Source organism: Poecile atricapillus, chromosome 21, assembly GCF_030490865.1.
Source record: "Poecile atricapillus isolate bPoeAtr1 chromosome 21, bPoeAtr1.hap1, whole genome shotgun sequence".
Taxonomy (NCBI): domain Eukaryota; kingdom Metazoa; phylum Chordata; class Aves; order Passeriformes; family Paridae; genus Poecile; species Poecile atricapillus.
This window is the reverse complement of record NC_081269.1, coordinates 6,648,625-6,666,594: the sequence shown is the minus strand read 5'-3', so window position 1 is coordinate 6,666,594 and position 17,970 is coordinate 6,648,625. Positions and strand designations below refer to the sequence as shown.

The 17,970-nt window shown below is 50.4% G+C and overlaps 1 protein-coding gene across 3 annotated transcripts; it reads right to left on the bottom strand.

Annotated features, from left to right (window-relative positions):
* Positions 1 to 182: 182 nt before the first annotated feature.
* Positions 183 to 14,508, bottom strand: LIG3 (DNA ligase 3). Of its 3 annotated transcripts, none has more exons than XM_058854284.1 (20): positions 14,353 to 14,508; positions 13,513 to 14,066; positions 12,922 to 13,038; positions 11,865 to 12,062; positions 11,339 to 11,490; positions 10,293 to 10,459; positions 9,587 to 9,664; positions 9,315 to 9,483; positions 7,945 to 8,100; positions 7,384 to 7,515; positions 6,542 to 6,621; positions 6,043 to 6,130; positions 5,128 to 5,205; positions 4,765 to 4,888; positions 4,296 to 4,438; positions 3,457 to 3,531; positions 2,745 to 2,891; positions 1,560 to 1,734; positions 831 to 922; positions 183 to 715 (listed from the first exon to the last, which is right to left on the bottom strand). In XM_058854284.1, exons 2-20 carry the CDS (start codon positions 14,045 to 14,047, stop codon positions 479 to 481), a joined length of 2,943 nt encoding a protein of 980 aa, XP_058710267.1. In that variant the 5' UTR covers positions 14,048 to 14,066; positions 14,353 to 14,508; the 3' UTR covers positions 183 to 478. The 3 variants fall into 3 exon arrangements, with proteins under 3 accessions (XP_058710267.1, XP_058710268.1, XP_058710269.1); XM_058854285.1 differs by having other exon boundaries at positions 183 to 712; XM_058854286.1 differs by having other exon boundaries at positions 13,513 to 13,966; positions 14,353 to 14,501.
* Positions 14,509 to 17,970: the final 3,462 nt, after the last annotated feature.

The window sequence follows — 17,970 nt, the reverse complement described above, 5'->3', positions numbered from 1 at the left end:
ACTGCTGAGCCTCAGCCAGAAACTGGGATCCCAGATGCTGAAGTGTTGTTAGTGGGGGGTACAGAAGAGGTGGAAAAGGATTACCTGACAACACAAATGACCTTTGCACCACAGCCAAGAGTCCCATGGGCTGCTGGTCCATTTTCCTGAACAGGAAGAGAAGAACCTTTGGAAAGTGAGTTCTGACAGCAAAGGAGAAAAGCTGCTTCGGTTTTATTTCTTTATCTATAAAAATACCCAAACTTTAAAAACCCAAGGAGCCTAAAGCAGCACCTGGCTGAGGGCAGTGGTCTACAGTACAGGCAGGAAAAGGGGATTCAGCAGTGACATTTCTTCAGAGAACTTTTTTAATTCATTCCATAGGGTTGCTCTGGATCCTTGTAGCTACTCCTGAGGGCAGTTCCTGTCTATCCACATCCCCACGGAGGAGTCTCCCTGTCCCTATGCCCAGCTCTGTGTACCAGCACCGCCCCCTCTGCTAGCACGGGGCCACCAGCCTGCGCTTCCTGATGCACTCCCAGATCCACCTGGGAGTCACCCGCTGTGCCCCGGGGTTGTCATCAATGTCCCCAATCACGTGGGTGGCCGAGGCCGTGTCGAACTCCTCCACCAGGTCCCCGTCGAAGGCGATGAAGTAGCGGCGGATTCGCTCGAAGTCCTTGACGGAGGGTGCCAGGTAGAGCCTCACCCCCGTGAAAATGTCCAGCAGTGGCTGCTGGGGGGGAAGGAGAAGCAGAGCTTGGGCAAAACATTCCTTGGAATGGAAGTGAACAGAGCATTGCCTCGGCCTCCCCTGCCCCGCCGTGGTGCTGTCCTGGACCCCCCTGTACCTTTTTTCCATTGTCCTCCATCTCGGATGCTTTTCTCTTCTCCCCTCGTTTCTCCTCGCATTTCTGAGGGGATCCAATCACTCCTTTGCTCTCTAAAAACAGAAATTTGGCTTGTGCATGTGCTCTGTAGAGATACTGGTTGTGTGTTAACGTTGGGGGGGAGAGTAAAGAGCAGAAGAGAGAAGTTTCCTCCCCTGTTTCTGGAAATCCATGAATTGCTGCCACTAGTGAGACACATTTTCTACTGCAAATGGTGTGGGGCAGCCTCCTGCCCCATTCCCAGGCTGCTGCTCCCAGCTGCCCTCCATGCTGTCACCACTCTGTCCTCTGTGAAACTGCTCAGCAATCTGCTCCATGTTCCAGCTCAATTCACCTGGAAATCACCTCCAGCCACGTGTCCCTCTATACACACAAATTCCATCCAAATCAAATTAAATGCTGGCTCGTGGCCAACAATCTCTAACCAAAGGCTGTGACCTGCAGAAAGGGGAGCACTGAACACCTGAACAGCATCTTTAGAGCTGTTTCCATCCACCCTTTCCCAATCCCAGGACACCTCAGAGCCATGGCTACTCAATTTATACTGGGCCAAACCAAGGATCTGATCAGCTTTGCCCATTATCCCTGAGGTCCATGTGAAAAGTGGGATCATCAAGGATCCAGAGCCAGCCTGCCCCAAGCACAGAGGACACAGCCCCAGGCTCCTTCCTGAAAGCCCCATCATCTTACCTTCTGCCTTCTGGGCTTTTGCAGGTGACTTGCTTGGGGGACTCTTAATACTGCTGTGAGGTGTGGAAGACCTGGAATTCCCATCATTCTCTCCACTGCTGCCAGCTGTGGACTCGTCTTCCTCCCCAGTTGTAACACTGAAATCAGCCTTCTCCTTGGAGAGCTGGTACAGCTCCTGCCCAGCAGAAACAGCACTGATCATGTCTGACACTGACATGAGCTGGGATGCAGACACTGCTCTGGTTTTCTCCCCTCTGAAGTGTTTGCCCAAAAGCTTTTTCCTCCTGCACCTCTCCACTCATTTTCCTCTCAACTCTGTCCCAGCTCTCTGCATTCCACCCTCTCCTGGCATTAAGGGAAGCCACACAGGGAGGAGAAAAATCCACATCCACATCATCTGCTACAGAGCCAGAGCCTGATTCACCAGAGCCTGAGGATGAGCCCAGTGCTCACTGTGGGAAGGGCCCATCTGCAGAGGGGTTTGTTCCCCTCTCCTCCTCACTGGCAGGCCCTGGGGGGCTGCATCACTCCTGCTCCACAAGCAGCCCTGGCAGCTGCTGCCAGCCCCAAACTGCAGCAACTCCCCCGAGCAGAGCAGCCCCAGCTCTCCCACTGCCAGGGCTGGCACTGGGCTCCTGCCCCTCAGCACAGGAGGGTGAGCGGTGGCTGCAGCCTGGGCTCCTGACCGGTGCCACGGGGTCCCTGTGCCCCAGGACACCCACAGGCACTTCCCAATGCCTCTCCCAGTCTCAGCAACCGAGGGGGAGCTGAGTGAGCCTGGAGAGAACAAAGATCTGCCCAAGGAGCTGGGGGAGTCACTGTCCCTGGAGGTGGCACTCGGTGCCGTGGCACTGTTGATGAGGAGGTGTCAGGTCAGAGGCTGGACTTGATCTCAAAAGGTCTTTTCCAACTGAACTAACTCTGTGATTCTGGGGTCACCTCTGAGGAAGGCAATTCCTCAGCCTGTCACAAGAGCTGATGGAACCAATTCCAGCAGAGAATTCTCTGACAGCCACACCGCCACAACAGCTCAGGGGACCTTGAGCCTCCACAGCAGAACAACCCAGCCTGAGCCTGGCACAAAGGAAGAACGGGAGGTGCCATCACAGGCAGCCCTCAGTGCACGCTGTGATTTGTCTGTGAAGCACAGACTGGTGCCAGGAGCTGCCCCCCACGCTGCCCCACCTTCAGCTGCTGCAGGTTGGTGGCTGTCTGCCAGTCCTTGTCGTCGCGGATGCGGGTGCAGCGCGGGAAGCGGATGGAGATCCCGTCCGCAGTGTGGGCCTCAGCCTTGGAGAACTCGGCCCCGGTGATCTCCCACACTGGGGCTTTCTAAACACAGCGAGAAAGCCACATCACACCCCTGTGTTCTCTCAGGAGCCAGCTCCAAGTGTCTCACCCCCACTCATCTCCACCCCAGCTCAGTTCCATAGACACAGACTGACCTTCCTGCTCGCCTTCATTACAAAAAGCTACTTTTTACTGAGCCAGAAATCCTTCTCTGACACAAAATGCCAATTTCTAAGTAACACCTTCTCCTTCAGGCATACAGAGCATACTGACACATTCCCTGCAACAACAGCAACTTTTGGGTTGCAGTTGTGTTTCAACCCTTTAAAACTTCTCATAGCTCAAATTTAAAGTAAGCTCACTTCTGGAAGGGATTTAATGCACAAGAATATTTCCCAAAACTGCTGCAGGTGTGATTTCTTCATGAAGCTCTTAGCCTCAAATGCACCTGCAAGATTGAGAGATAAAAACTTGTGCTTAATTTCCCATTCCAAGTATGAAGATTCATTTTGTAACAGAGACAACTTCTAAGTTGCCCTTCTAAAGGATTTATAGAAGATTGCAGAACAAGGGCTGGGAAATGTTAAATGATTATGAGAGCACTTACCTTTGGATCTGGGACAATGAAGTCTGGGTAGTAGATTTTGTTAATTTTTAGCCACCTTGGAATTTTACTAGGATCCTATTAATTAAAAGCACAAAATTAAAATCACTGTGTGACACTTATCATAATTCACTTAATTCTATAACAGAAGCTGCTGAAACACAACCTAGAAGTAGATCAGCATGGAAGGATTTACATTGCCTTTGCCTGGATGAAGCTTGCACTGATCTGCAGCCATTTCTCTCATCTAAAAAATCGCAAATATTGCCTGAAACACAGCCCTCAATTCCTGTCATTCTGTGTGTGAAACAGGAACAGTTGCTCCAATTGTGATTCATGTAAAACTACCCATTGTTTTTTAAAGATTCTACAACCTTGATGCAAATGACCTTCAGGATGTCATGGTAATATTAAAATTCAGCTCTCTGGAGAAATAAAGAGTCCTGAAAAGCAAGATAAATCACTCACAGAAATCTTAACTCCAACCCCAGGTTATGGAGCCACAGGCCAGAGTCTGACCGAGCACTTCACAGCCCCATCTAGTGACTGCCTCTGCCAATCACAACGTGCCCAAAAATCCAGATAAAAATTTGGTATCTTCCCAACAAAACCTTGTCCTAGCAGGAAACAGATGGTGCCTGGCTTCCCACTCAGTGTCTGGGTACAGAGCCCAGGCAGTGCCTCCTCCAGGAGCTGCCTGCTCTGACACCTCTCTTGTGCCAAGTGGTCGATGTGCTTTAACTCTGACTCATTGCTGGCAGGACACCTCCACCCTGCAGTGAAGCAGCACCTCAAGGGCAGCTGAACCCTTTGCTGAGCACCCCTTGGCTCCCCCCTCTCACCTTGCTGATCTTCACCATGTCCAGCTCTGTCTGCAGACGGGCCAGCGTGGCGTCATCGTGGCCACCAGAGCACTTGGTCACCGTGCACCACTTCTCACTCTTGGGGTCGTAGCAGCCCATGAGGAAGATGGACATCATCCCACCTGCACAGGGACAGCAGGGCTCACACCTTCCACAGCACAAGCCACAGCTTTTCTGAGCCAAAACCCTTTTCCATCTCTGGGAGTCAAAGGGGCCTGGGCTTGTGATGGTTGCAGGGCCACTCACAGAGCTGAACAGAGCCCCTGCACTGTGCAACAGCTCAGCCAACACCTCCAGCTCTGTGCCAACCAACCCACAGCAAACCCACAGCAAGGACGTGATGGGCTGCAGCATCACTGCTCCAGCCACTCTCATTCTGGAGCCCAGAAACAGGAAAACCTTGGGAGCTCCTTGAACAGACAGATCTCAGACTCAAGCCAACTCCTACCTTTACTGCCCTGTCCATAGAAAGCCCCCAGCACCACCAGGTCAGCTGTGTCAGCCATTGCCCCCTCGTTGAGATAATCCTTCTTCACCTTCAGCCAGTGGCGTTTCCCTGGTTCGTAATTTCCCTGTGCAAAGGAAGGCAGAGCCCCCTCAGAGACATCTCCTGGTGGGCAGCAGCTCCTCACACAGCCCTGGCCTTTACCCAGCACAGCAGGAGGAGCAGCTTGGACTGGATGTCAGCATTGAGAGGAATCCAGAGATGTTTCTAGAAGGTTCAGTGTGTGATTCTGTCTCAGAGCTGACCCTGTCCGTTGCCATTCCCCAATTCCCAGCTTACACCAGCACAGAGTGAATGGGAACTTGCCTTTAAATCCTTCAGCACCAGCCCTTCCAGCCCCTCCCGGATGACTCGGGTGATCATGTCTGCCAGATCTGAAGCTTTCTGCAAAGGAGACAGATCGTGGTTAGCTCAGGACTGGAAAAAGGCCTGAGGTCTTGAGGCTTTTTGTTTGGAGCAGTGGTGCACTAAACCCAAAGCACCTGCAGAGGGAATACTTTTTCTTAATATTTCATAATACTTTTCCAAGGAGAATCCTGTACATTTTCTCCTTGCTGCACATCCAGTGACCAAGCAGGGATTATGTCCCCAGAAGAGAAGGTCTGTCTGGTTAAAAAGTACAGAGATGTGGCTGTGTCCCAGTATGTCCCATATCAGATTTGCTCAGTCTGCAGTGCCTGCCTCCTGCTCCAGCCAACTGCCTTGGGACCTCTTGAACCTCCTTCTGCCCAAAATGTCCAAGCATTCTCCACCAAAGCCAAGGAGCCACAGAAATCAGCAGCAATGGGGAAAATAAGGGGACATCAGGCTTGTGCATAATCAAAACCCCAGCATTCTGCTGCCTAAGTGCAGGCTTTAGCAGCCAGGATGTCTCAGGGCTGCCAGTTTGGGAAGTGGCACAGTCTGGCTGCCTTCAACCACACTGCAGTCACAGCTCAGCACTGCTCAGCACAGACTGACAACAGCATTTAACTCCTCCCAGCAGGATCACAGTGACAATGGCTACAAAATCATTAACAAGCCAGAAGACCTGAGGTGTGCAAGTTAAGATTACACTGAAGGGGTTGGGGCCAGGAAAAGATGGGAATACAATGTTGGCTCAAGAAGCCCTGCACACAGAGCAGAAGGAGAACCATTTTGCCAGGGTGAATTTGCAGAGGTAATCGTAAAGCCAAGTGCTGGAGGAGCAGGGTTGGGGCTGTAAGGGCACACTGGACTCACTGTGACGTGTTTCATCTCTGAGAACAGGATCCTGTTGGGGATCTCCACCATGTTGTCGTGCAGGAACTTGCGCCGTTCACACAGGGGCCTAGAGCAGGACATGGAGAATGAGGGAAAAGCAGCAATCCCAACAGGAACATTGAAAACAGCTGTTAAAGTCATTAAATTATTCATCCTAGAGAGTTCCAGAGAGGACAACTAGTTCTTATGCTCCTCCAGAAAGTGATAAAATGGAAATTCCAATGTTAACAGTGTGTTTAGAAGACATAAGATGAGCAGCTGAGATTCCCCAGTAATCCTGAATCCCAGTATTTTGGAGAGCAAGAGGAGCTCCAGAGGGAAACTCCTTGACACAGCAAGGTCCCTCCCATGCTGCCCTGGTTTCCCAGTGAGTGACCAGTCTGAGAGCCCAGGTGAACTGGTCTGTCTGCATCAGTGGGGTTTTCCAGCCAGTTCATCCTGGGAAACCAGCCCAGCCACTCTGCCCTGGCACACACACCTGTCCATCAGGCTGATGTCATTGAAGTAGATGCAGTCAAACACAAACAGACAAACGTTGGCATCCTGGAAAGCAGCTTTCTGAAATACAATTAATAGAATTCTGCAGTCACAGCAAACAGTTTTAGCAAAGCAATAAAAGGAAGGGTTTTTTATCTCTGTAATATTTTAGTTATGATAAGCTTATGCCTCTTCTAAAAGAAGCATTCTGAGAATTAAGATTTACACTGAATGTGTCCAAGCACAAGCTAAGAAGATAAAAAATGTTCATTTCCTAGGAATGGGAAATAATGTTAAAAATATTAATGGCTCAGGGCAATGCAACATCTGTCACTACTGCTGCAAAAATCCCACCACATTTCTACAGACAGCAGATTAATGGCTACTTTTTAACTTAAGCACTTATAGTTTAATTTTCATTTTCCTGTCCTCTTCCTCACCCCCATTCAGTCTAGACACAGGCACTACATAACACTTACATGGAATAATCACTGCATCCCTGTGCTCTCCCAGGCTGCCATACATTGCTCAAGCCATGAGAAACAACGACACAATTGCAAGATTTTCCAAAGATTTTTTAAATATTATTGTAATATTAATTTAAAAGTAGTATTTTAATATTAATATCTTGGAGGTGAGTTCTGCCAGTGATCAAGCTAATATCAAATCTAATGTATTAGAGCAGTAGCTTTTCCATATCAGCTTCTCAATAATCTTATTTTTTTTTCCCCAGATGCTCTAACAAGCACCAGGGCTCTGAAATTATCCTGTGATAATAGATTGTTTAAGTCAGCAGACTAACAGCCACCAAACATGAAAAAACAGTTTTATTTATTTTTTTACCTTGTGCACACCAAGAGTCCCAAAAGGAAGTGGCTTGCCAGTTTTATTGTCAATCAGGAGAACTTCTGAATCCAGGATCATACTTTGCCCACCAGGGAAAGCCTGGGGGATGAAATCCTTAAAATGGGCTACCTTGGGAAAAGGAAAAAAAAAGAGAAGAAAAAAAGAAAAATAACTGAAGAGTGGGATTCACTCCAAAGCAGGTGTTTTCTCCACAAGTATATGAGGCACATGTGGCACATCTGCACTTCTATGGTACCCACAGCAGTCTACAAACAGAAAAATGAGGCTTTAAGAAACAGAACCAAGTCACTCAACCAAGGTTCCCAAAATGCAGTGCATAGAGAGGATTTTACAGCCAACAGATGAAACTTAATTTCAAGCTCTTAATGTGCACCAGAATTAAATGATTACAGCTTTAAGTGTTGCTTTTCCACATTCTACACGTCTCTATAAATTATGAATAAGTCTGCAAGAGAAGGATTCCTCCTTGCCTGTAGAAGGAAACTATTGGGAATGCAGTGGAGGAGCTGGCACAAGGGGCAGTGCTCAGGTGCTTACTTTGTGGGGGAGCACAGGTTTGAGGCTCCTGCTGAAGTAGCTGAAGTGATCCCCGTTCTTGTGCACCTGCACGCGCTCGCCGTCGTACTTGATCTCGGCGTACATCCCGTTGGGACACTTCTTCATGGCGTACTCGATGGACTTGCAGGCCTCAGCCTGGGGGAGACAGGGGCAAACGCTCAGGAGACACGTGGAAAATAAAGCTACTCTTACCTAAGTTCATGAATGAGCTACACTGAATTCCCCTGTAGAGATTTTTGTCCAGAACCTCTGTTAGCAAGTCCACGTTTTTCTTAATTATTCACTTAGAATCATCTGCATATGCCCAGATAATTACAGCTTTTCAGTGCTTATCCCCTCCAAATGCTTTAAAATGTGCACTGTGCCTTCTGTAAGAGTGTTCTCAGCCCAGAAGTAAATATTTAACTCTGCTTTGTTCACACAAAAAGCCAGGCTTATTTGAATCTCTAATCCACTGGAAAGCTTACACTATTTCCAGACAAAGAATCAACTTCTGCAATGACAGCAAACAAATACAAAAGACTGAGAGCAAGACTAAGAACAAGGCAAGGTTTTAGCTTGGCAGTGGCACTCAAGGTGCAGGTACTGAGTGTATTGAACACTTGACCTGGTGGAGGGAGATGCTTTCTAAACTGGCATTAAACAACACTGAGCCCTGGACAGCCAGCCCACACTGCACACCATGGCTCCTGACCCTTCCAGCTGGGGGTTAAACTGCCCTGAGCCCTGCACAGCCACTGCCCTGGCTCCTGACCCCCCCAGCTGGGGGTTAAACTGCCCTGGCTCCTGCACAGGCACTGCCCTGGCTCCTGACCCCCCAGCTGGGGGTTAAACTGCCCTGAGCCCTGCACAGGCACTGCCCTGGCTCCTGACCCTTCCAGCTGGGGGTTAAACTGCCCTGAGCCCTGCACAGCCACTGCCCTGGCTCCTGACCCTTCCAGCTGGGGGTTAAACTGCCCTGAGCCCTGCACAGCCACTGCCCTGGCTCCTGTCCCTTCCAGCTGGGGGTTAAACTGCCCTGAGCCCTGCACAGGCACTGCCCTGGCTCCTGACCCCCCCAGCTGGGGGTTAAACTGCCCTGAGCCCTGCACAGGCACTGCCCTGGCTCCTGACCCCCCCAGCTGGGGGTTAAACTGCCCTGAGCCCTGCACAGGCACTGCCCTGGCTCCTGACCCCCCCAGCTGGGGGTTAAACTGCCCTGAGCCCTGCACAGGCACTGCCCTGGCTCCTGACCCTTCCAGCTGGGGGTTAAACTGCCCTGAGCCCTGCACAGGTACTGCCCTGGCTCCTGACCCCCCAGCTGGGGGTCTCTGCTCCATGCCTGGCTGCCAGGAAGGGACCCAACCTACCAGCATGGGCTGCACTGGGGTCATGAGTGAGGCCTGCACGCTCAGGGTCCTCTTCAGCCCTGGCACCTTCTCAGACTCCTGCTGGTTCTGCAGCACCCGTTCCACCACGTCCTGCAGGTTCCGTGAGGCCTTGAACGCCTCGTAGGCGTTGGGATCCAGAGCGTCCAACCTGCAACACACGGAGACAGGGGGACACTGATCAGCCTCAGGGCTGCTGCTGCTTCTGCTGCCTCAGGAAATGGAATGAGCATTTCTGGGTTCGTGTCACTTACACGTGCTTTGCTCCAGCATTCATTTTCAAGTCATGTTTAATTAGCCTGATGATGCACTTCAGGTCATTGCCCGTACACCTGAAGAAGAGAAGATTCAGCAAAGGTGTGAACTGAAAAGCTGTGCAGCTGGAAAGAAGAAACTCAGCCAGGTCTCTTTAAAAAAGGCCCTCCCTTTGCAGAGGGTTTAAACAAAACTGAGGACACGTTAACAATGACCCCTCAGAGACACAAGGGAATAGCCAAAAGGCTTTCCAGCATATTTATGCCAACATTAACTCTGCCTCAGTGTTGATGGACCTTCCAAAATTTACTTAATTAATCAAAAGTAACTGATCAGAAAATCCTCAGCCTCAGGACAACACACACTGAGCCAGACCAAGAATCTTTGTCTAAATTACTTGAAGGCTTTTCCCAACATACTTAAGAACAGCAACTTCATCAACAGCTAAACACCATTAGGGTATTATTGCAAATCACTTGTTTGACTGAAGTGTCCTGACAGGCAGGGATGAAACTCTCTGGTATGAACAAGAGCCATAAATGTTCTCCATTGCTGTCAAGGTGTCTCAATCACACCACTAACAGCAGCTTACAGATGCTAATAAAGTTCAAATGGTGGCTCATGATTAATTTTTCATCTACTCCAGCTTGTAGAGAACCACTCCAGTGTTTGGGCAAACCTTCAGAGGCTGATTCCTTCCCTCACCTACGGCTGATCTGCTGCAGGACACTCTGCTGGTCATCCTCCTTGGTGAGCTTGGACAGTTGGATGAGGAATTCATCGACCTCCTGGATGGTCAGGAGGCTCTTGGCTGCTGGAGGACAGGTCTTGCTCTGCTCGAAGAAGATCCGTATGGTCTCGGAAACATCTCCCTGTCTCCAAAAACAAAACCAGAGTGTGGATGAGAGGCATGGCCAGAGAACAGGGGTGCCACTGGGGATTCTGCATGGTTCCAGTGAGGAAAAAGGACAGGAGTGATTCTGGGATTGCATGAAGAATTGCATGGAATCAAACACTTAAGGAAGCTGCCACGACACATAAAGCTGCTCAGCTGTTTAATTTGCCAAGAAAGGTAATTAAGAGTACCAGCATCATCTCATGGCTCTATTTTTCACTGCTGCAGCAGCACAGACCCTTTATTTCCTCAGGATGAATCCACTTGTAAATCCAAGGATGTGGGACAGGCTAGTGATGTCACTAGAAGGCAGTACACAGCAAGGCAACGAACAGATGTGAAAGAATCACCTTTATTATCTAATTCACCCCTTTTCTGCACCTGGCAGTGAATCAGAGGGTGCACAGGCACTCAGTGCACAACTGAGCACTTGCAATTGTAGCAGCTTAATTGTATCAACCAACTGCAGCTGCCAGTGACAGGTCTGTTAATTGAATCCCAAGTTTTGATATGTGATGGTACAAAAAGAGTAATATAAATCAGTTCTGTAGGAATGTGCCAGACAAAGGAGTTTAGACAAACAGATGCAGCCCACCTCGCCTAGATAATTTTAGTCTTGCTTTCTAAAGCTTTGCCAGGTGAATTCTTATCCTGCTTTCTGCTCAAACATGATTTTCTACAGGTTCCAGATGGCAGAAAATGCTATAAAAACTGCTAAAGCCAAGGAAAACCAAAATAAATCACTAGCTCCCATTCTAACAGTCAAGCTAAGGAGTAAAAAACCTAAACCATTACAGAATTTCCATAAGCAAAGGGCTGAACAGCAGAAATTAAGAGAGCTGCTGTCTGTACTCACCTGCTCCAGGTCCCGGACCATTTCTTCCTGGTTGCAGTTAAAAATCCTGCTGAACAGCTTTACAATCTGCTTATCATTCAAGTTGTAAACTATTTTAATGACACCTGGTAACAGCATCTTAATGGTCAGGTATACATCACCATGAAAACCATCTGGAAAAAAAAAATTATAACTATGAGGATTCATTTTCATGTCCAGGCTTTGGTTGATTGTGTCCATTTGCATAACCCTGGGGATTAAACCCACAGTTGGGGCTTGGAATTCTTAGGGGAAATAGCCATAATTTGCCTCTAAATCTGATCTCAGCACTGAATTTGGCACCTTCAACACCTGAGTGAGACATTTTTGTCTGAATTTTCTATTTAAAGAGTTCACTTTTCAAAGATTACCTCCACAGTTCCGAAATCACCACAGCACAAGGCTGGGACCACACAACAGTCAGATTTCATTTCACCTTTCCTTTTGAGATCAGATCTTTTTTGAAGCTGATTCTGAAAGGGCTGAGAATTCCAAGGTGGAGCCATACCTCCTGCAGATCCCTTCCTGAGGAAGTCCTGGATGATCTGTGTTTTCACGTTGTAGCTTGGCTTCTCAGCCACCATGGCACAGAGCTTGCGGAATTCCCGCAGCAGGCAATCCTTGTGCTTGGGATCACACCTGGCTGCAGACAGGCTGGGTTTGTGGGCAGAGTTTGCAGGGGCATCTTCTGAATTCTTTGGCTTGGCTGCAGCAAATACATCACAAGTTGCTTTTTTAACAACATGGAGCAAATGTTGAAGTTACCAATGCCTGGGAACAATCCCAGTGTGCTGGAAAAGCTTCAGCGCTAAAATTTATGACTTTTATAAAAACCTTCAAACTATTTTTACTATTCAAATTACACCAGAACTTCCTAGATCTTAATTCTATCAGAAAAATATGATAGTGATCCCAACCATGGTGAAAATGAATTTCTCTTTCCAGATGCCTCTATTAATTTTTTTTTTTTTCTACTTTACAAGCTTTTGCCCTTCAGAGCAAGATGCTTCCCTAAGGTAAAATCAAAAATGGGGGATTATGTCCCCATCCCCTTTTGTCTCCCAACACCAATCCCCTAGAGGAGGTGATGTCTTTGGCTGTGCTGTGGCTCTGGGCAGTCTGGAGCTCCAGCTGGGTGTCAGGTCAGTCAGAGCTCACAGATGGGCTGGCTGTCATTCTGGCAGCTGCTCCTCAGGACAGGTTTTCCTTTCCATGAACACAACTGAGAATTCCTCAGTAGTTTCCTCCAGATTTTGAGCTCCACATGGGATAACTGGAATTTGACTGGAATGAGCCAGTGGATGCAGGGAGATGGAGTCAGCCTGACAATGTGGGTCACGGCAGAACCTTTGTTTCCTTGGGAAAACTGGAAATTCAAACATCTTTCAAGATGTTCTTTCAAGACTGACAGCCTAAGAAAGCACGGACAGTTTTTGACAAACCAGAATTAAAACCCCCTAAATCATCTATAGATAAAAACCTCCTGATCTGAACCAAGCTGAAACACCTCTTGATGTTGAGATTAAAAGAAACTGATTTCCCAGAATCAGTTTCTTAATTCTTACCAGTGAATCCAGAGAATTTCTTTGGTGGATCTTTTGTGGTCAGCTGTCCTGTGGCAGTGAGTTTTGCCTGCACTATCACCTTTTTCTTCGGGGTACCTCCAGTCTTGGAATTGGCTTCTGGAAAGCAGAAAGGTTCAAAAAGGCAATCAGGAATAATCTCATACATCCCTCACCATATAATGCAGCTTACAAAGCAAAAAGCCTTAAAAGAAATAGGAACCGGAGAAGAAAAAAACCCAGATGTTTTTCAGATAACAAAAGTTAGAAACACATGTAATTTATTAAAGATCACAGAAAAAGGTGGAAATGGAAAATAATGGATGCTTCCTCATGGGTTTTATTTGCCCATGAATTAAATCACCTAGGCCTTGTCCACAATCACTTGTGACAAATGAATCAAGGAGTGTCACTGTAGAAGGGACCATTTCTTTCCTTTCCCACAGGGCTGAGACAGGGATTGGAGCAGCACCACACACTTTGTTCCTAAGCCACACAAATCCATGAGGATTTCATGGCAAAGGCAAAGCTGGGTGACAACCCCTGGCATAACTTGAAAGAAAGAAGTGACCCTGGCACTGCCTCGTGCCTCACCTGAGATGTACTTGTTGATTGTTTCCTTCTCCTCATCCTGTAGCTCTTCCCACCCCTCCAAGTCTGTGATGTCCTCGATTTTCTTGGTGGTGGCCCGGGCCTTGTCCAGCTTCTCAAAGATGCACTTGACATGGTACCACTCCTTCATGTCCCCTCCGGACTCGGTGAAAGGATTGGGAACGATCTTCCCAATGCGCACCATCCCCTTCACGATCTTCTCCTTGCACTTCTTGCAGCCCGCGGTGCCCCGCTTGGCATAGTCCACACAGTAGCGCTGCTCTGCCATGTCCCCCGCAGCCGCGCAGGCCGAGCGCAGCCAGCTGCCCAAGAGCAGGGAGAGGGGAAAAGCGCGCCGCTGCTTCGGGGATGGCCCGGAGACACCGGGGAACAGCAGCGGGCACCGACAACCGGGGCTGACTCCGCCACAGGAGGAGAACGGTCGGGGCAAGGGGAGCTGTGGGCGAAGGCAGAACAGCGCTGTGCCCCTGCCGAGAGCGCGGGCAGCGTGTGACAGCGTCCTGCCGCCCGTGGGCATCCAGTCCGTGCTGAGGGTGCTGCGAGCGACACACGGGACACTGAGCACCCTCTGCCCGCCGGGACCCGCTCATCAGCCCCGGCCCTCACCCCCCGGCCCGGTACCCGCTCCGCGGCGGCCTCCATCGCCCCCGCTCCGCTGCCCCACACCCCGACCCCTCACAGCCCCCTCACAGCCCCTCCTCGCTCCCAGGCCCTCTCCCGCCCCAGCTTCGCCCCGAGGCCGCTTTCCCGCCCTGCCCGCCCCGGCCCAACCACCGGCTCCCGCCGCCGCCGCAGGCCCCAGGCCGCCCCTCCGCCGCTTACCGAGCTCCTCACGGTGCCGCCATCTCGCCGCCCGCTCCGTCCGGACCCCCGGGACCCCCCCTAGCCCCCCAGGCCGGGGCCGCCGCTTACAGCCGCCGCCGGGACACGAGCGGCCCTGCCCGGCTTCCGTAGAGCCGCGCGCGCGCGCGCCGCACGGGGCCCCGCCCCTTTCGGCCCGAACGGCGGCCACGGGGCCGGCGCGCGCAGGCCACGCCCCTTCGGCCCCGCTCGCCCCGCCCCCAGCACGCGCCGGGAGCGTTTTCCCGCCTCGGGCACAGCTGGGGCGGCACCGGGACCGAGCCTTGAGGCGACACCGGGACCGCGCCCGGGGCCAGGGAGGGACCGAGCCTTGAGGGGACACCGGGACCGCGCCCGGGGCCAGGGAGGGACCGAGCCTTGAGGGGACACCGGGACCGCGCCCGGGGCCAGGGAGGGACCGAGCCTTGAGGCGGCACCGGGACCGCGCCCGGGGCCAGGGAGGGACCGAGCCTTGAGGCGGCACTGGATCCGTGCCTAGGGCGGCACTGGGACCGCGCCTGGGTGAGGGAGAGTCCCCGTCCCTCTCCATGAGGCGACGGAGGGACTGTGCCCTAGGGCGGCACCGGGACCACGCCCGCGGCCATGGAGGGTTTGTGCCCTGCGGTTGCACCTGGTCTGTGCCATGAGGCAATGGAAGGTCTTTTCCCTCAGGTGGTACCAGGTCCGTGCCCTGAGGGTGTTGGTCCCCACCACACGGGTGACCGCTGCAGCACTGTGCCCTGTGTGTCCATCCCTGAGGTGATGATGTATTCCCGGCCTCAGAAAGCTGGCTTTTCCAGAGCCCTACGCTCACCAAGAGTGCTGTGCTGCTGAACACAGCTTCGAGGTGCTGCTGGATCAGCTGGCCACAGAAATGGTCCCTCCAAGAATTCTAACACCGTGTTTGTGCCCTGAGCCACCGCCTTATCCCCAGCCTCATGAAGTTGTCCCTTCAGGAGTGCTGTGCCATGTTGGTGCAGGTTTGAGATGCTGCCATGTCACCTGGGCCCTCAGTACCTGCACAGGCCTGAAGTGCTGCCTTATAACCTTCTGAAATTGTCCCTCACGCTGTGTTTGTGTGGGTCTGAGGTGCTGCTGTATCACCCCAGAGAACAGCCCTTCATCCCAGTACAGGTGAACACACACCTGCAGTCCAGCCACCCCTGTTCCTCTGATGGAAGTGCTGTTGTGCTGTGCCAGGAGGCTGCTGAGGAGGCTGGAATGGATGCAGTACACAGCTCTGCTGGATTCCTGCCTTCATCCATGGAAAGAATGCTGTGTGGGTTGACATGGCCAAGCCTCTGACCTGCTTTGCTGTACCTCTAAGGCAAGGCATGAGACATAAAGTACAGAATTTGCTTCCCCAGCCACATATCTGTCTTTTTGCTGGCCTCCAGCTGGTTGCAAAGCAAGCTGCAGGCAGTCTTCCTCTTCCCAGCACATCAAACAAACCACTGTTCAGAGCTGGGAGTGAGTGTAACAACTGTGCCCAGTCACAAAACCGGGATGAAGTCTGACACAGGCATTTCTGATCACTGGGATCTGGCTCTGAACAGACAGTTGCAATATTTTACATTGCAATATTTACTCTCAGACAATGCATTTAATCCACGATCTCATGCAGGATGGAAATGCACCTTCCCATCCCTCATGGCCTAGAAGTGGAGGAAACCCCAAAATCAAAGTGACAAACAAGCTCCCCCAACCGAATCCAACTGGGAGCTTTGAGTCACAGAAGAGGAATTGGAGAAGGATTCAGAGAGGTCTTTTCTGCTACAGACTTTATGTGGAAGGCACCCAGACCACCACCACCACGCTCCAGAGTTTTGCCTGAGTTCGTTCAGCTCCAAGACCATGCCTTTGGCAGACTTCGGTTAGAATCTTGATGTGTGAGTTTAATGTGATTTGATTTTTAGTATAAAATTAGTATTGATATTAGTATATAGTATTGATATTAGATTTTCAGATTGCTTTGAAGAATGATTTACAGAACCAGCAGTGACTGGGTGCAACAGTTTGTATGAACACTGGGATTTTAGAGAGGAAGGAAACAAAATCCAGGTAAAGATGGTTCAGATGCTGTGATGTGAAGATGTGCGGAGTTCACAGAGCGCTTGCTGAGAGCACAGAGTTCATGGCCCCACGGTGAGATCTTCCATTCACTGTGAGCCTGCTAAAAGAGATGGAAAGGCAAAGGCTGACACTGCAGCACATCATTATCAGGTTTAGATAAGGCAGCTGAGTAACCTGGAAGTGGTGGGATCTGCTTCCCTAACTCTGTCTAGCAGTCAGCTTAATGAGCTAAACTAGGCAAAGTCTTCAGTCAGTAGAGAAACGTTTCAGAGGCCTCAGTGAGGGTGAGATGAATTGCTCCTGGCTCTTTTCAGCCTGGAGGGGGTTTGGATGGCAGCAGGGACGAGTGAGGGGAGTAGGAAACACTGCAGAGTGGTGCAGGGACTGGAGATTGATGACCCAGCAGTGAGAGATGCAGCGAGCACAGGCAGGTGGCAGAAGGCTGCCACGAGAAACTGGGAATTTTAGATAAATTTCCTCTCTGAGAAACACACACAACTGCTGCTTGGTTGTTTTGGAGAGGCCTGGGAACAACAGCAGCAAAGCTGGTGCACTCTTAATGCCAGCTCTCCTCCTCTTGAGCAGTGGATGACTTTTCAGCCTGGAGCATTAATTTTACTGATTTTCTACTGTGGCTCCAAAGGAATTGGTGGAAAGTTGAAACTTGCTTCTTCATAGAATCACAGAATGGCTTGGGTTGGAAAGGACCTTAAAGCTCATCCAGTTCCACCCCCTCCATGGGCAGAGACACCTTCCACTATCCAGGTTGCTCCAAGTCCTGTCCAACCCAGCCTGGAATCTTCCAGAGATGGGGCAGCCACAGCTGCTCTGGCACCCTGTGCCAGGGCCTCACCTTCACAGTGAACAATTTCTTCCCAATATCTAATGTAAATCTACCCTCTTTCAGTTTCAACTTGTCATCTTTTTTGTGGCTAACAGCTCTGAGATGGAATTAAGAAGTGATAAAGTTTCAAGTGGCCCATCAGGCCCTGAGTTTGGTCACTGCTCCTAAAATTTCCCTGCAAGCACTTTCATCCCCTGAAACTGCAATGTGCATCCACTGTTCTTATTGTGAGTGGGAAGGTTTGTGTGCAAGGGGAATAATTAAAATTACTCTGGGTTTTAGAATCTTATTGCAATAAACTCCTCCAGCTCCCCCTTTGGCCGAATGTACCTTCAAACAGCTGTGAGTAGAGCAGTATATCCAGTGAATATATCCACAAAACCACAGGACACTGAGTTCACTGAGGGAAAACCAGGAGACAAATCCCTGCTGATTTGTGAAGGATCAGGGAGAAATTGCTGCTGGAGTCTCCCTTGGCAGCAAATACTGGAATTTCTGAGCAGAGCCTCTTTACATAATGTGCTCTCTATGTAAAAGGCAGCAGTGACAGGGCAGTAGAGAGCCCCCCAGGAAAGCAGAACTCTGTCTTAAGTAGTTTATTCCACTAATACCAGGAAGATAATGCCCAAAAAGTCAGATTTAAATGTTTAAGTCTGTCCTTGCTTAAGCCAAATGGCCATCAG